The 18,090-nt window shown below is 42.0% G+C and overlaps 1 protein-coding gene across 2 annotated transcripts in view; it reads left to right on the forward strand.

Moving 5' to 3' along the window:
• The window catches only part of RXRG (retinoid X receptor gamma), a 60,222-nt gene that overhangs the window by 10,977 nt on the left and 31,155 nt on the right, over nucleotides 1-18,090 (forward strand). Inside the window, exon 2 of one of the 2 annotated variants that reach the window (NM_001075408.1) lies at nucleotides 5,753-6,000. In NM_001075408.1, coding sequence (NP_001068876.1) covers nucleotides 5,753-6,000 — 248 coding nt within the window. The remainder of the gene's footprint in view (nucleotides 1-5,752; nucleotides 6,001-18,090) is intronic. The other variant, XM_010802715.4, reaches the window with a different exon arrangement.

Consider the following 18,090-nt stretch of genomic DNA (forward strand, 5'->3'; position numbering starts at 1 on the left):
AGAATACTGGAGTGGGTTGCCATTCCCTTCTCCAGGGGATCTTCCCAACCTAGGGATCGAATCTATGTCTGCCACATTGTAGGCAGATTCTTCACTATCTGAGCCACTAGGGAAGCACATTCATTGATCAGTCAACAAATATTTTTTGAGCATCTACTGTGTTCCAGGCACAGTGCTAGACACCACAATGATAATTGTGGTGAAATTTAAAATATGTGATAGCCAGTAGGGCACCAGGCATTCAGGATGGAAGTTAGCATGGAGGAAATCTCCATGTTGTGATGGATAATGGGGAGATCTGGAGGATCCAAGGGAAAGGATTGAGGTTGCTGGGATGATGGAGGGGCACTCTGGGCTCAGAGGAGTGGTTAATATTATAAACAACTGGTATGTTCGGACTAGTGGCTGATGGCAGCTGTTCTTAATAGAACATTTACTCTTGGTGTGGCTTGGGTTAAACTCTATTTACATAATCTTCTACAACGGTATTCAAGCCAGACATAGGTCTCTCTCACCACCTTTATAGTGTGGTAAGTAATTGTAACTGCTACCCTTGGGTTAGTGGTCTCAAATGGTTTTAGCACCTCTGAGCTAGATATGGATACCTCCATTTATGGCTGAGGAAGCTAGATCAGAGAGGTCAAGTTCCTGGCCCAGGTTTACATGACTGGAAAGTGATGCAACCTCCATCCAACCTAGGACATTTGGGCAGCTTCAGAGTCTTGTATTCCACACAGATGTCACTCCAGATGCCCATACAAGGTACACATGGACTTCAAAAATCAAACACTTTGCAGATTCCATCACCTCTTCGGTTCCTGATGACACTGTCAGCATCTCAAACTGCAATCTGGAATCCCGAACAGCCTGAAGGGTTAACACGGTCCAGCTGATGATGACAGGGGCCCCTTGGCAAGTGGCCTATGCTCGACCATTCCAGACCACCACCACCTGCACGTCCTTCTTTTAGATGCCAGTGAGCTATGTCCTACCCACCTCAGTGTTCATGGAACAGCATTGGGAGGGATCTTAGAACCCACTAGGTGCTGCCTTCTTATTGGGGAGAGTGAGCCCTGGAAGATGAAAGGCATTTCTTTGGTATGTTGCCAGGAGAGAAGAGAAGGTCCAGAGAAAGTCAACTATCCCTCTCCCATCAGATGAATTAATTTCTATAAAAATTATTGCCGTGCAAAGAGAATGAACATCTGAGAGTGGGCACAATATGAGGGACTGATGAGGATCTAGAGGACATGTGGTCAGGGAGCAAACAAAGCTGATAGGCTGTGGAGGCTGGGAAAATTGGGCTCCCAGCCTCTGCACAGGAGCCAAATAGAAGCATTAGAGAAAACCTTGACTTTGGATTTGGACTAGAAACCAAACTTCTGGAAAACGTGTACTAGCTGTAGTTCCCACATGGCCATGGGGGAAAAAAAAAAGAAGTGAGAGCTGAAGAAACTGATAAAAAATGTCCTAGATAGGAATGTTTTAGTGTCTATTTGGGAGAATGGATTCATTTTCCATTGAACAACACTTTCATCTTTATTTTCCACCTTTTCTAAAAGCAAAGCTATTTATTTCTAAGCAACAGTGGTCATTCGTTGTGAAAGGCAAAGAATAAACATTTGTGAAGATGTGTTTTTCTTTTTGAATTTTTCTTATAAAAATATGGTTATAACATAGCCCATCTCTTCTAGGCCATTGACTCAGCAGACATTTTAAAGGCCATGGTAAACCTGACTTTAACTGGTTGTTGCATTCTGTCTCAATGTACCATTGCCATCACTGAGTAATCAAGGAATATTCTGATTGTCTTAATTTGTATTATTATTAAATACAATAAAAATAATGTAGTTTAAATTTCAAATCTCTCTCACATCCTCTCATTTTATTCTGTAAACAATTTGTGAGTTTCCCCAAGTCCATATTTTCATATTTTTTGTACAGCTCATGTTTTTTTTTTTTAAAGTAAATGATCAAGCTAGTCAATACTTTATTTTTATATGTGGAATAAAAGCTAAATTCCATACCTGTCTATATGTATTAGATGTTACAAATAACTACATATAATAATAGCTGCAAAACATTAAACATCAGTGTCTATACATAACTGAATCACTTTGCTGTACATCTGAAACAAACACAACATTATAAATCAACTATACTTCAATATAAAATAAAATTTAAAAAGAGTAAACTTAATTCATGAACACAAAACAAAACAGAACTGGAAATTTTGTGTTATCCTCCATTTCTCCCTCCTTATCTACAGCAAATTACAGTTCATGTTTCTTAAACATCATTCCTTTGCATACTGTTTTCATGATATTCAACATATCACATGTTCTTGTACATAGAAATTTTCTGAGGTCAGTTTACTTTTTTTTGAAAACTTAAATAGTGATTTTTAGGAAGATAGTTTTATATAAAAGATGGAAGCAGAGTCACTTGCTATAAACAGAAGGAGACAGTAAAAATGAATATAAAACAATTAATATATTTTAAACGTTTGCCTACATATCACTTAAAACACCACTTTAGATGTTCCATATCACCAGTGTTACAGGCTGCATACCTTGGTAACTCTCAGATTGATGACTGTGTGAAGGAAAATCTTGTTCCCTTCTGTCCCATAGCTCTGGGCTGGTGTGAAGCACTGGACATCAGCCTGGGGACGTAGAAATGAAAAGCACAGTCCCTGAGGTCCATTTCAAGTAGAATATGCAGGGTCCTTGGGTCAGTTTTGGAAAGCCCACACAGGGAAGGAAAAGTCGGTTTCCCTCAGATGGCTTGGGAAAGACAGCTGTCATCCCAGCCACGTTCACGGCTCCTCGCCCATCAAGTTGGGCTGGCTCCTAACTCACCTGTCACATGTTATCTTAGTGGCAGGCTCAAGGTACACATTGGCTTCTTTAAATGTCACAGTCTTCCAGGGCTGCTGAAGAGTCTAAAATTCTTCTTTCTGATCAGTGACCGTCTGGGGAGATTTTTGGTTTTTCTGGCTTGAGCTCTTGGAAGTTGCCCCCTTCTCTCTCCTTCAGATGAACTTTCAGCTCAAGATCACTTCATCATTGAGTCAACTTGTACTTTGTGATGTGGTGGCTCTCCAAATCTTCTCTGCTGTCCTTGACAGAGCACACAGGAGACAGCATGGGCTTCAGATTGACAGTTTGAATCTAGGATCTGGCACTCGCTACCTGGCTAGTGCCGGGAAACATGCTAGTGGTGAGGATACAAAAACAGACACCATTCTCCCTCTCAGTTTAATGGCAAATACAAGGAAATAAACAACAGAAAAGGGCATCAAACCAGATTAAGAATACCAGGGAAGACTTCCTGGAGGAGGTGATACTTGAGTTAGACCTTGAAGGAGAAATAAAAACTTCTTCTAGACAAAGGAGGTGGGAGCAAGTCATCCCAGAACTTGGAGCAGCCTGGGGGTGAGGCTAAGCCTAAATTGTCATTCATCTGTAAAAGGCTGAGATGATCTTCACAGCCCTATTGTCAAGATATAATGAGTTAAAGTATGGAAATTGGTAGAATAAGTTAATGTATGGAAAATGCCTGATGCTATTTAGGACACACAAGAAGTATCTCACCTGTCCCTTCGAACCCTTTGGCCACTTCTCTGTGGACCCACAGCATGTGGTTCACCTCAGTTGTGGTAATTAGAACATGGCAATTGGAATTCATCTGTCTATGAGACAAGTGTCCCTGATAGACTGAAACTCCTGGACGGTTCCGGCCTCCTCAGACACAGGAGTGACTGTTCTCTCTACAAGTAGACCTTAACTAAGCTAGGAGAGTGGGCTTCCCTGATGGCTCAGCAGGTAAAGCATCTGCCTTCCAAGGCAGGATGCACAGGTTTGATCCCTGGTCAGGAAGATCCCCTGGAGAAGGAAATGGCAACCCACTCCAGTATTCTTGCCTGGTAAATCCCATGGACAGAGGAGCCTGGCGGGCTACAGTCCATGGGGTCTTGAGAGCTGGACACCACTTGGAAATGAAACAGCAATAAAGCTAGGAGAAGCTCCAAGGGAAACTCCAGGTTGACATTTTTCTAGTGAGATATTTATGTTTAAGAATTGCTGCACAGTTACACCTCCGATGATCCATGTTCCCCTCCAGAATGTGAAGAGAGTACCCCCTCTCTGCATCCTAGTCCTAGTACTATGTAAGTACCACAAAAGTCTCTGAAAGGCTTAAGACTCCCCTGTAGTTTGGCTCCAGGAGAAAGTGGAGAGTTGGATGACTTCTCCGGCAGGCCAGGCTTACTGACCACCTCTCCCCATAACCCTCTCATGTCCCATCCATGAGGACAGCATGGGTGCCATGCTGAAGCCTAGCACCTGCTCATTCCGCATCTGTTCTTGCATGCCAGCCACACAGGGAGCTGGCACTGTGAGTCCTGGTGGGCTGCTCTGCTGTTCTCCGAGTCTCTGCCCTGCTGCTGTGGACTCTAAAGTTCACAGCTCCTCTCTTCTGGAGAGAGTGCTCCATGCTGGGCTTCTGAGATGGAAGTTGGGTATGCTTCTTTTCTTTTATCTTGAGTTGCATCTAGGAGGGAACTTGGGATCAACTTTTCTAGGAAAAAGGTACCATATGTCATCTGACCAGAGCCCATTTCACAGACACTTGTGGCCAAAGCTTCCTATCCCCAGAGAAGAAACAGTCTCGGCAGGCCTGGTCGCACTTGCCTTCCTGGGCCTCTGTGGCTGCTGAGCCATGCCCAGTCATCCTTAGTCTTCTTCCCTAAGCAGTGATTAACCCTACACTCTAGAGATTGGATAAGAACCTTATGGGACTAAAACTGCAAAAGCTACAGACAGTGAAAGGCATGATAATAGCCTCTGCCTTCCCCATGAATGGAATGTGTTCCTGACAGCAGGCACAGTGTTCCCGTCAATTCTGCTGCTGCTGCTGCTGCTAAGTCGTTTCAGTCGTGTCTGACTCTGTGCGACCCAAGGGACGGCAGCCCACCAGGCTCCCCAATCCCTGGGATTCTCCAGGCAAGAACACTGGAGTGGATTGCCATTTCCTTCTCCAATGCATGAAAGTGAAAAGTGAAAAGTGAAAGTGAAGTCGCTCAGTCATATCCGACTCTTTGCGACCCCATGGATTGCAGCCTACCAGGCTCCTCTGTCCATGGGATTTGCCAGGCAAGAGTACTGGAGTAGGGTGCCATTGCCTTCTCTGTTCAATTCTGAATTGCTAGCATCTGATGTAGTCGCTAGCATCTGATGTGGTACCTGCACCATAATAGATGGTGCATATGAATTCATGATTACATATGAATGAATGAATTTCTCCTGACTATAGAGCTTCAGCCCTACCCTTGTTCTCATAGCAAAATGAGTTTGAACAGGGGATTCTGGGAGCAGCCCAGACACCTGCCCACTCCATCCCCAACCTGGGAGTTTGGTATGGACTTACCGTCCCTGTCTGACTGGCTCAGGTCACAGTCCCCCCGGCCTGGGGACTTGTGGATTATGTCCCCATGGCCCCGATTGTTGTTCTGATACAATTCAAGGCACATTCCATGTGGCGCACCAGAGAACCTGTCCTATAACAAGTCCTTTCTCCTTCCTGGTCTTTGCTGGCCTTTATTCTACCAGCTGTGAGAGTTCACAGGTGTGCAGGTATGGCTGGAAGAAGGGGAATGATACAGGAGACAAAAGGAGGGGACTCTGTCCTCATACACAATCCCTGTGCTCCCCTGGCCTCCCATCACCTTTGATTTCTTTTCTCCTTACAGGTTCTCCCGGCCATACTGGCTCCACGTCCATGAGTCCATCGGCAGCCTTGTCCACAGGGAAGCCCATGGACAGCCACCCCAGCTACACCGACACCCCAGTGAGTGCCCCGCGAACTCTGAGTGCAGTGGGGACCCCCCTCAATGCCCTGGGCTCTCCATATCGAGTCATCACTTCTGCCATGGGCCCACCCTCGGGAGCACTGGCAGCCCCTCCAGGAATCAATCTGGTTGCCCCGCCTAGCTCTCAGGTAGGTGTGCATCCATTTTCTTCAATGTCTTTCCAGACATCTTTAATAGTTTCATCCTGGTGCTGAGCCAGCACTCAGTAGGTGCTTAATGCATGCTGGTGAAAGAATTGGGTTGTCTGTGTAGGCTTCCCTCCTGCAAGACCTTCATTGAGTGTATCCTCAGGCAGCTGCAGAGAACTGACAATGCCTCATGGTCCAGGAGTTTTGATGGTTCAGTCCTGGCTGTAATTTCAACAGCTCTTAGGCCTGTTTGTCTTCCATGGGATGGACCCCCTTGATCCTTCTCAACTCAATACTACGTATTTTTCAAGTCAGTGAACTACCTGGTCCTTTGGTCTTTGTGGTCTTTGCTCCCCATTGAGAAGCAGATGTTGCACATGGATAAATCTAAAACAAGGCAGACTGTGTTGCATACATGTTATCTCTGAGATAGAGGCAAAGATTGCAAAAACTCAGGGGGATAAAACCCTCACTTTAGTTCCTAGTGCCTTTTGCTGCAACAGAGGCAAGGATGTGTATGCATGGTAGACATTGCTTTGCTGCTATAGGAAAACTACAGTTTGGCCAGATGCTGTTTATTTCCTTCTAGCAATGTTACACTGAGATCATCAACCTTCACTTCTTGTAGTGCTCAGCTATTGCTTCAATGATGCTGCATAACAGACAATCCCCAAATTGCCATGGTTTACAAAAACATACAATTATTTTCTTACAAGTTTATGTGTTGTCTAGGAAAGTTCTAGATCCCCTGGTGGCTCAGGTAAATAGTCTGCCTGCAATGCAGGAGGCCTGGGTTCAGTCCCTGGGTCAGAAAGACACCCTGGAGAAGGAAATGGCAATCCACTCCAGTATTCTTGCCTGGAAAATCCTATGGATGGAGAAGCCTGGCAGGCTACAGTCCATAGAGTCACAAAGAGTTGGGCATGACTGAGCTGCTTCATTTTCTTTTTGGGCTTCCTGTGTGGATCAACTGGTAAGGAATCTGCCTGCAAAACAGGAGACCTGGATTTGATCCCTGGGTTGGGAAGATTCCCCTGGAGAAGGGAACGGCTACCCTCTCCAGGATTCTGGTCTGTAGAACTCCATGGATTGTATAGTCTATGGGAGTGAAAACCACAATCATAGAAAACTAATCAAACTGATCACATGGACCACAGTCTTGTCTAATTCAATGAAACCATGAGCCATGCTGAGTAGGGCCACCCAGATGGACAGGTCATGGTGGAAAGTTCTGACCAAACGTGGTCCACTGGAGAAGGGAATGGCAAAACAATTCAGTATTCTTGCCTTGAGAACCCCATGAACAGTATGAAAAGGCAAAAAGATAGGACACTGAAAGATGAATTCCCCAGGTTGATAGGTGCCCAATATGCTACTGAAGAACAGTGGAGAAATAACTCCAGAAAGAATGAAGAGACAGAGCCAAAGTAAAAACAACACCCAGTTGTGGATGTGACTGGTCATGGAAGTAAAGTCCTATGCTGTAAAGAACGATATTACATAGGAACCTAGAATGTTAGGTACATGAATCAAGGTAAATTAGAAGTGGTAAAACAGGAGATGGAAAGAGTGAACATCGACATTTTAGGAATCAGTGAACTAAAATGGAGTGGAATGGATGAATTTAACTCAGATGACACTTATATCTACTACTGTGGGCAAGAATCCCTTAGAAGAAATGGAGTAGCTATCATGGTCAACAAAAGAGTCCAAAATGCAGTACTTGGGTGCAATCTTAAAAATGACAAAATGATCTCTGTTCATTTCTAAGGCAAACCATTCAATATTACAGTAATCCAAGTCTTTGCCCCAACCAGTAATGCTTCTTCACTGAAGTTGAATGGTTGTGTGAAGACCTACAAGATCTTCTAGAACTAACACCCAAAAAAGATGTCCTTTTCATTACAGGGGACTGGAGTGCAAAAGTAGGAAGTTAAGAGATATTTGGAATAACAAGCAAATTGGCCTTGGAGTACAGAATGAAGCAGGGCAAAGGCTAACAGAATTGGCCTTTGAGAACTGCCAAGAGAATGCACTGGTCATAGCAAACATCCTCTTCCAACAAAACAAGAGAAAACTCTATACATGGATATCAATAGATGATCAATACCAAAATCAGATTGATTATTTGCTTTGCAGCCAAAGATGGAGAAGCTCTATATAGTCAGCAAAAACCAGACTGGGAGCTGACTGTGGCTCAGATCATGAACTCCTTATTACCAAATTCAGACTTAAATTTAAGAAAGTAGGGAAAACCACTAGACCATTCAGGTATGACCTAAATCAAATGCCTTAGGATTATACAGTGGAAGTGACAAATAGATTCAAGGGATTAGATCTGATAGACAGAGTGCCTGAAGAACTATGGACAGAGGTTTTGTACAGGAGATATTGTACAGGAGGCCATGATCAAGACCATCCCCCCAAAAAGAAATGCAAAATGGTTGTCTGAGGAGGCCTTACAAAGCTGAGAAAAGAGAAGCTAAAGGCAAAGGAGAAAGGAAAGGTATACCCTTTGAATGCAGAGTTCCAAAGAATAGCAAGGAGAGATAAGAGAGCCTTCCTCAGTGATTAATGCAAAGAAATAGAGGAAAACAATTAATGGGAAAGACTAGAGATCTCCTCAATAAAATTAGAGATACCAAGGGACCATTTCATGCAAAAAATGAGTTCAATAAAGGACAGAAATGGTATGGACCTAACAGAAGCAGAAGATATTAAAAAGAGGTGGCAAGAATACACAGGAAAACTATACAAAAAAGATCTTCATGACCGAGGTAACACTACAATGGTGTGATCAGTTACCTAGAACCAGACATCCTGGAATATGAAGCTAAGTGGGGCTTAGGAAGCATCACTATGAACAAAGCTAGTAGAGGTGTCAGAATTCCAGTTGAGCTATTTCAAATCCTAAAAGATGATGCTGTGAAAGTGCTGCACTCAATATGCAAGCAAAGTTGGAAAAGTCAACAGTGGCCACAGGACTGGAAAAGGTCAATTTTCATTGCAATCCCAAAGAAAGGCAATGCCAAAGAATGTTCAAACTACTGCACAATTTCACTCATCTCACACACTAGCAAAATAATGCTCAAAATTCTCCAAGCCAGGCTTCAACAATACATGAACCGTGAACTTCCAGATGTTTAAGCTGGATTTAGAAAAGGTAGAGGAACCAGAGATCAAATTTCCAGCATCTGTTGGATCACTGAAAAAGCAAGATAACTCCAGAAAAACATCTACTTCTGTTTTATTGACTACACCAAATCCTTTGACTGTGTGGATCACAAAAAACTGTGGAAAATTCTTCAAGAGATGGGAATACCAGACCACCTGACGTGCCTCCTGAGAAATCTGTATACAGGTCAAGAAGCCACAGTTAGAATTGGACATGGTACAGCAGACTGGTTCCTAATTGGGAAAGGAGTACATCAAGGCTGTGTATTGGCACCCTGCTTATTTAGCTTATATGCAGAATACATCATTCGAAATGCCCAGCTGGATGACGCACAAGCTGGAATCAAGATTGCTGGGAGAAATATCAATAACTTCAGATATGCAGATGATACCACCCTTATGGGAGAAAGCAAGAACTAAAGAGCCTCTTGATGAAAGTGAAAGAGGAGGGGGGCGGTTCTAAGATGGCGGAGGAATAGGACGGGGAGACCACTTTCTCCCCCACAAATTCATCAAAAGAACATTTAGACGCTGAGTAAATTCCACAAAACAACTTCTGAATGCTGGCAGAGGACATCAGGCACCCAGAAAAGCAGCCCATTGTCTTCGAAAGGAGGTAGGAAAAAATATAAAAGACAAAAAAAGAGACAAAAGAGGTAGGGACAGAGTAGGGAGGGAGCTCTGTCCTGGGAAGGGAGTCTTAAAAAGAGAGAAGTTTCCGAACGCCAGGAAACACTCTCACTTCCGAGTCTGTGGTGAGCCTTGGAAGCACAGAGGGCAACATAACGAAGGAAAAATAAGTACATAATTAAAACCCACAGATTACAAGCCCAACGGTAACTCCCCCAGTGGAGAAGCAGCACAGACGCCTGCACCCGCCACTAGCAAGCAGGGGCTGGGCAGGGAAGCGCAGGCTGCATTGCTTAGAGTAAGGACCAGGCCTGAATGCCCCAAGGGCAATCTGAACGAACTAACTTGGGCTAGCAAACCAGCCTGAGGGATAGCTACCACGTGAAAAGCCCTAACCTAAGACACCGCCAGGCCCGCGCACAGAACAAAGGACTGAGCAGAGCTAGCCAGCTGCAGATCATCCTCCTCCGGTGACAGGCAGCCAGAGCCGGAAGGGGGCAATCGCAGCCCCAGAGAGACATTATCTACCAAACTGCAAGGAGGCTTCTTTGCTAACTAAGACTTCTTGGGGTTCTGGACGGTCAACATCCACCTGAGAAGGTGCGCCAGTTGTACACCCAGAAAACCGAACAGCAGGGACGAGGGAGGCAATAAGTCGCAGTGACTGCGCTCACCAAACACCTGGTCACCAGAGCTGCTCGGACCTGGGAAGGGCACAAAATGCAGGCCCAACCTTGTCTGCACCAATGAGGACTACCCAAGTGCCTGAACCTGAGCGGCTTAGACCTGGGAGGTGCACGCAGCCCAGGGCCAGCCTTGGACGGTTCCTGGCGGAGCAGCCTAGATCCTGAGCAGTGTGGGCAGGGAGGGCACACGTGCCGTGAGTGGGGGCAGGCCCAGTGTGGCTGAGACACTGCGAGCACACGTCAGTGTTATTTGTTTGCAGCGTCCCTCCCTCCCCACAGCGAGACTGAACAAGTGAGCCTAAAAAAGTGTCCACCACCACCCCCTTGTGTCAGGGCAGAAATCAGACACTGAAGAGACCAGCAAACAGAAGAAGCTAAAACAGAGGGAACCGCCTTGGAAGTGACAGGTGCAATAGATTAAAACCCTGTAGTTAGTACCAACTACATGGAAAGGGCCTATAGATCTTGAGAATATAAGCCGGACCAAGGAACTATCCAAAAATGAACTGACCCCATACTGCCCACAACAACACCAGAGAAAGTCCTAGATTTATTTTTACTATTTTTACGATATTCTTTTTTTTTTTTTTTTAATTTTTAAGTCCTCTATTACTCCTTTAATTTTCATTTTATAACCTACTATTACTTTAGTAATATTACTATTACTTGCAAAAAAAGACCCTTTTTTAAAGCAAACTTCATATATATATATTTTATAATTTTTGTAACTTTTTTTTCTTCTTTTCTTTAATATTGTATTTTTGAAAATCCAACCTCTACTCTAGATTTTTAATCTTTGCTTTTTGGTATTTGTTATCAATTTTGTACCTTTAAGAACCCAATCTTCAGTATACATTTTTACTTGGGAGTGAGATTACTGGCTTGACTGCTCTCTCCCCCTTTGGACTCTCATTTTTCTCCACCAGGTCTCCTCTGTCTCCTCCCTCCCCCTTCTCTTCTCTACCTAACTCTCTGAATCTCTTTGTGTGTTCTGGGCTGTGGAGTACACTTAGGGAACTGATTACTGGCTGGATCTGTCTCGCTCCTTTTGATTCCCCCCTTTTATCCTCCTGGCCACCTGTCTCCTTCCTCCCTCTTCTCTTTTCTGTATAACTCCGTGAGCATCTCTAAATGGTCCAGACTGTGGAGTGCACATAAGGAAGTGATTATTGGCTAGCTTGCTCTCTCCTCTTTTGATTCCACCTCATCTAATTCAGGTCACCTCTAACTCCCTCCTCCCTCTTCTCTTCTCCATGTAACTCTGTCAACCTCTCTGGGTGTCCCTCACTGTGGAGAAACTTTTCATCTTTAACATAGATGTTTTATCAATGGTGCTGTATAGAAGGAGAAGTCTTGAGACTACTGTAAAAATAAGACTGAAAACAGAAGCAGGAGGCTTAAGTCCAAATCCTGAGAACACCAGAGAACTCCTGACTCCAAGGAACATTAATCGACAGGAGCTCATCAAACGTCTCCATACCTACACTGAAGGGCTAGCACCACCCAAGGGCTAATAAGTTCCAGAGCAAGACATGCCACAAAAATTCTCCAGCAACACATGAACACAGCTCTGAGCTTCAATACACAGGCTGCCCAAAGTTACTCCAAACCCACTGACATCTCATAACTCATTACTGGACACTTCATTGCACTCCAGAGAGAAGAAATCCAGCTCCACCCACCAGAACACCAACACAAGCTTCCCTAACCAGGAAACTTGACAAGCCACTCATACAACCTCACCCACAGTGAGGAAACTCCACAATAAAGAGAACTCCACAAATTTCCAGAATACAGAAAGGCCACTCCAAACTCAGCAATATAAACAAGATGAAGAGACAGAGGAATACCCAGCAGGTAAAGGAACAGGATAAATGCCCTCCAAATCAAACAAAAGAGGAAGAGATACGGAATCTACCTGATAAATAATTCTGAATAATGATAGTGAAATGATGATTTCAATTGATCCAAAATCTTGAAATCAAAATGGAATCACAGATAAATAGCCTGGAGACAAGGATTGAGAAGATGCAATAGATGTTTAACAAGGACCTAGAAGAAATAAAAAAGAGTCAATATACAGTGAATAATGCAATAAATGAGATCAAAAACACTCTGGAGGCAACAAATAGTAGAATAACAGAGGCAGAAGGCAGGATTAGTGAAGTAGAAGATAGAATGGTAGAAATAAATGAATCAGAGAGGGAAAAAAAATGAATTAAAAGAAATGAGGACAATCTCAGAGACCTCCAGGACAATATTAAACACCCCAACATTCGAATCATAGGAGTCCCAGAAGAAGAAGACAAAAAGAAAGACCATGAGAAAATACTTAAGGAAATAATAGCTGAAAAGTTCCCTAAAATGGGGAAGGAAATAATCACTCAAGTCCAAGAAACCCAGAGAGTCCCAAACAGGATAAACCCAAGGCGAAACACCCCAAGACACATATTAATCAAATTAACAAAGATCAAACACAAAGCACAAATATTAAAAGCAGCAAGGGAAAAACAACAAATAACACACAAGGGGATTCCCATAAGGATAACAGCTGATCTTTCAATAGAAACTCTTCAGGCCAGGAGGGAATGGCAAGACATACTTAAAGTGATGAAAGTAAATAACCTACAGCCCAGATCACTGTACCCAGCAGGATCTCATTCAAATATCAAGGAGAAATCAAAAGCTTTACAGACAAGCAAAAACTGAGAGAATTCAGCACCACCAAACCAGCTCTCCAACTAATACTAAAGGATATTCTCTAGACAGGAGACACAAAAAGGGTGTATAAACTCGAACTCAAAACAATAAAGTAAATGGCAATGGGATCATACTTACCTTAAACATAAATGCGTTGAATGCCCCAACCAAAAGACAAAGACTGGCTGAACGGATACAAAAACAAGACCCCTATATATGTTGTCTACAAGAGACCCACCTCAAAACAAAGGACACATACAGACTGAAAGTAAAGGGCTGGAAAAAGATATTCCATGCAAATAGAGACCAAAAGAAAGCAGGGGTAGCAATACTCATATCAGATAAAATAGACTTTAAAACAAAGGTTGAGAAAAGAGACAAAGAAGGACACTACATAATGATCAAAGTATCAATCCAAGAAGAAGATGTAACAATTATAAATATATATGCACTCAACATAGGAGCACCACATTATGTAAGACAAATGCTAGCAAGTATGAAAGGGGATGGAGAAGGCAATGGCAACCCACTCCAGTACTCTTGCCTGGAAAATCCCATGGACAGAGGAGCCTGGTAGGCTGCAGTCCCTGGGGTCTCGAAGAGTCGGACACGACTGAGCAACTTCACTTTCACTTTTCACTTTCATGCATTGGAGAAGGAAATGGCAACCTACTCCAGTGTTCTTGCCTGGAGAATCCCAGGGACAGTGGATCCTGGTGGGCTGCCATCTGTGGGGTTGCACAGAGTCAGACACAACTGAAGCGACTTAGTAGTAGTAGTATTAAAGGGGAAATTAACAATAACACAATAATAGTGGGAGACTTTAATACCCCACTCACACCTATGGATAGATCAACTAAACAGAAAATTAACAAGGAAACACAAACTTTAAATGATACAATAGACCAGTTAGACCTAATTGATATCTATAGGACATTTCACCCCAAAACAATGAATTTCACCTTTTTCTCAAGTGCACACGGAACCTTCTCCAGGATAGATCACATCCTGGGCCATAAATCTAGCCTTGGTAAATTCAAAAAAATTGAAGTCATTCCAAGCATCTTTTCTGACCACAATTCAGTAAGATTAGATCTCAGTAACAGGAGAAAAACCATTAAAAATTCCAACATATGGAGGCTGAACAACATGCTGCTGAATAACCAACAAATCACAGAAGAAATCAAAAAAGAAATCAAAATATGCATAAAAACTAATGAAAATGAAAACACAACAACCCAAAACCTGTGGGACACTGTAAAAGCAGTGCTAAGGGGAAAGTTCATAGCAATACAGGCATACCTCAAGAAACAAGAAAAAAGTCAAATAAATAACCTAACTTTACACCTAAAGCAACTAGAAAAGGAAGAAATGAAGAACCCCAGGGTTAGTAGAAGGAAAGAAATATTAAAAATTAGGGCAGAAATAAATGCAAAAGAAACTAAAGAGACCATAGCAAAAATCAACAAAGCCAAAAGCTGATTCTTTGAAAGGATAAATAAAATTGACAAACCATTAGCCAGACTCATCAAGAAACAAAGGGAGAAAAATCAAATCAATAAAATTAGAAATGAAAATGGAGAGATCACAACAGACAACACAGAAATACAAAGGATCAAAAGAGACTATCAGCAATTATATGCCAATAAAATGGACAACGTGAAAGAAATGGACAAATTCTTAGAAAAGTGCAACTTTCCAAAACTGGACCAGGAAGAAATAGAAAATCTTAACAGACCCATCACAAGCACGGAAGTTGAAACTGTAATCAGAAATCTTCCAGCAAACAAAAGCCCAGGTCCAGATGGCTTCACAGCTGAATTCTACCAAAGATTTAGAGAAAAGCTAACACTGATCTTACTCAAACTCTTCCAGAAAATTGCAGAGGAAGGTAAACTTCCAAACTCATTCTGAGGCCACCATCACCCTAATACCAAAACCTGACAAAGATGCCACAAAAAAAGAAAACTACAGGCCAATATCACTGATGAACATAAATGCAAAAGTCCTTAACAAAATTCTGGCAATCAGAAATCAACAACACATTAAAAAGATCATACACCATGACCAAGTGGGTTTTATCCCAGGGATGCAAGGATTCTTCCATATCCACAAATCAATCAATGTAATATACCACATTAACAAATTGAAAAATGAAAGCCATATGATTATCTCAATAGATGCAGAGAAAACCTTTGACAAAATTCAACATCCGTTTAACTCTCCAGAAAGCAGGAATAGAAGGAACATACCTCAACATAATAAAAGCTATATATGACAAACCCACAGCAAACATTATCCTCAAAGGTGAAAAATTGAAAGCATTTCCCCTAAAGTCAGGAACAAGACAAGGATGTCCACTTTCACCACTACTATTCAACATAGTTTTGGAAGTTTTGGCCACAGCAATCAGAGCAGAAAAAGAAATAAAAGGAATCCAAATTGGAAAAGAAGAAGTAAAACTCTCACTGTTTGCAGATGACATAATCCTCTACATAGAAAACCCTAAAGACTCCACCAGAAAATTACTAGAGCTAATCAGTGAAAATAGTAAAGCTTCAGGATATAAAATCAACACACAGAAATCCCTTGCATTCCTATACACTAATAATGAGAAAATAGAAAGAGAAATTAAGGAAACAATTCCATTCACCATTGCAATGAAAAGAATAAAATACTTAGGAATATATCTACCTAAAGCAACTAAAGACCTATATATAGAAAACTATAAAACACTGGTGAAAGAAATCAAAGAGGACACTAATAGATGGAGAAATATGCCATGTTCATGGATCGGAAGAATCAATATAGTGAAAATGAGTATACTACCCAAAGCAATCTATAGATTCAATGTAATCCCTATCAAGCTACCAATGGTATTTTTCACAGAGCTAGAACAAATAATTTCACAATTTATATGGAAATACAAAAAATCTCAAATAGCCAAAGCAATCTTGAAAAAGAAGAATGGAACTGAAGGAATCAACTTGCCTGACTTTAGGCTCTACTACAAAGCCACAGTCATCAAGACAGTATGGTACTGGCACAAAGACAGAAATACAGATCAATGGAACAAAATAGAAAGCCCAGAGATAAATCCACGCATCTATGGACAACTTATTTTTGACAAAGTAGGCAAGAATATACAATGGATTAAAAACAATCTCTTTAACAAGTTGTGCTGGGAAAACTGGTCAACCGCTTGTAAAAGAATGAAACTAGAACACTTTCTAACACCATACACAAAAATAAATTAAAAATGGATTAAAGATCTAAACATAAGACCAGAAACTATAAAACTCCTAGAGGAGAACATAGGCAAAACACTCTCCGACATACGTACACTCTCCGACATACGTCACAGCAGGATCCTCTATGACCCACCTCCCAGAATGTTGGAAATAAAAGCAAAAATAAACAAATGGGACCTAATTAAACTTAGAAGCTTCTGCACAACAAAGGAAATGATAAGCAAGGTGAAAAGACAGCCTTCAGAATGGGAGAAAATAATAGCAAATGAAGCAACTGACAAACAGCTAATCTCAAAAATATACAAGCAACTCCTGCAGCTCAATTCCAGAAAAATAAACGACACAATCAAAAATGGGCCAAAGAACTAAATAGACATTTCTCCAAAGAAGACATACAGAGGGCTAACAAACACATGAAAAGATGCTCAACATCACTCATTATCAGAGAAATGCAAATCAAAACCACAGTGAGGTACCATTTCACGCCAGTCAGAATGGCTGTGATCCAAAAGTCTACAAGCAATAAATGCTGGAGAGGGTGTGGAGAAAAGGGAACCCTCTTACACTGTTGGTGGGAATGCAAACTAGTACAGCCACTATGGAGAACAGTGTGGAGATTCCTTTAAAAAACTGGAAATAGAACTGCCTTATGACCCAGAAATCCCACTGCTGGGCATACACACTGAGGAAACCAGAATTGAAAGAGACACGTGTACCCCAATGTTCATCGCAGCACTGTTTATAATAGCCAGGACATGGAAGCAACCTAGATGTCCATCAGCAGATGAATGGATAAGAAAGCTGTGGTACATATACACAATGGAGTATTATTCAGCCGTTAAAAAGAATATATTTGAATCAGTTCTAATGAGGTGGATGAAACTGGAGCCTACTATACAGAGTGAAGTAAGCCAGAAAGAAAAACACCAGTACAGTATACTAATGCATGTATAAGGAATTTAGAAAGATGGTAATGATAACCCTGTATGTGAGACAGCAAAAGAGACACAGATGTATAGAACAGTCTTATGGACTCTGTGGGAGAGGGCAAGGGTGGGATGATTTGGGAGAATGGCATTGAAGTATATATAATATCATATAAGAAATGAATTGCCAGTCCAGGTTTGATGCAGGATACAGGATGCTTGGGGCTGGTGCACTGGGATGACCCAGAGGGATGGTTCGGGAGGGAGGTGGGAGGGGGCTTCAGGATGGGGAACACGTGTACACCCATGGCAGATTCATGTTGATGTGTGGCAAAACCAATACAATATTGTAAAGTAATTAGCCTCCAATTAAAATAAATAAATTTAAATTAAAAAAAAAAGAAAGTGAAAGAGGAGAGTGAAAAAGTTTGCTTAAAACTCAACAATCAGAAAACTAAGATCATGGCATCTGGTCCTATCACTTCATGGCAAATAGATGGGGAAACAATGGAAACAGTGACAGACTTTATTTTTGGGGCTCCAAAATCACTGCAGATGGTGACTGCAGCCATGAAATTAAAAGGCACTTGCTCCTTGGAAGAAAAGCTATGACCAACCTAGACAGCATATTAAAAAGCAGAGACATTACTTTGCCAACAAAGGTCTGTCTAGTCAAAGCTATATTTTCTCCAGTAGTCATGTATGGATGTGAGAGTTGGACCA

Source organism: Bos taurus, chromosome 3 (genome assembly GCF_002263795.3).
Source record: "Bos taurus isolate L1 Dominette 01449 registration number 42190680 breed Hereford chromosome 3, ARS-UCD2.0, whole genome shotgun sequence".
In the NCBI taxonomy this organism is placed as follows: Eukaryota; Metazoa; Chordata; class Mammalia; order Artiodactyla; family Bovidae; genus Bos; species Bos taurus.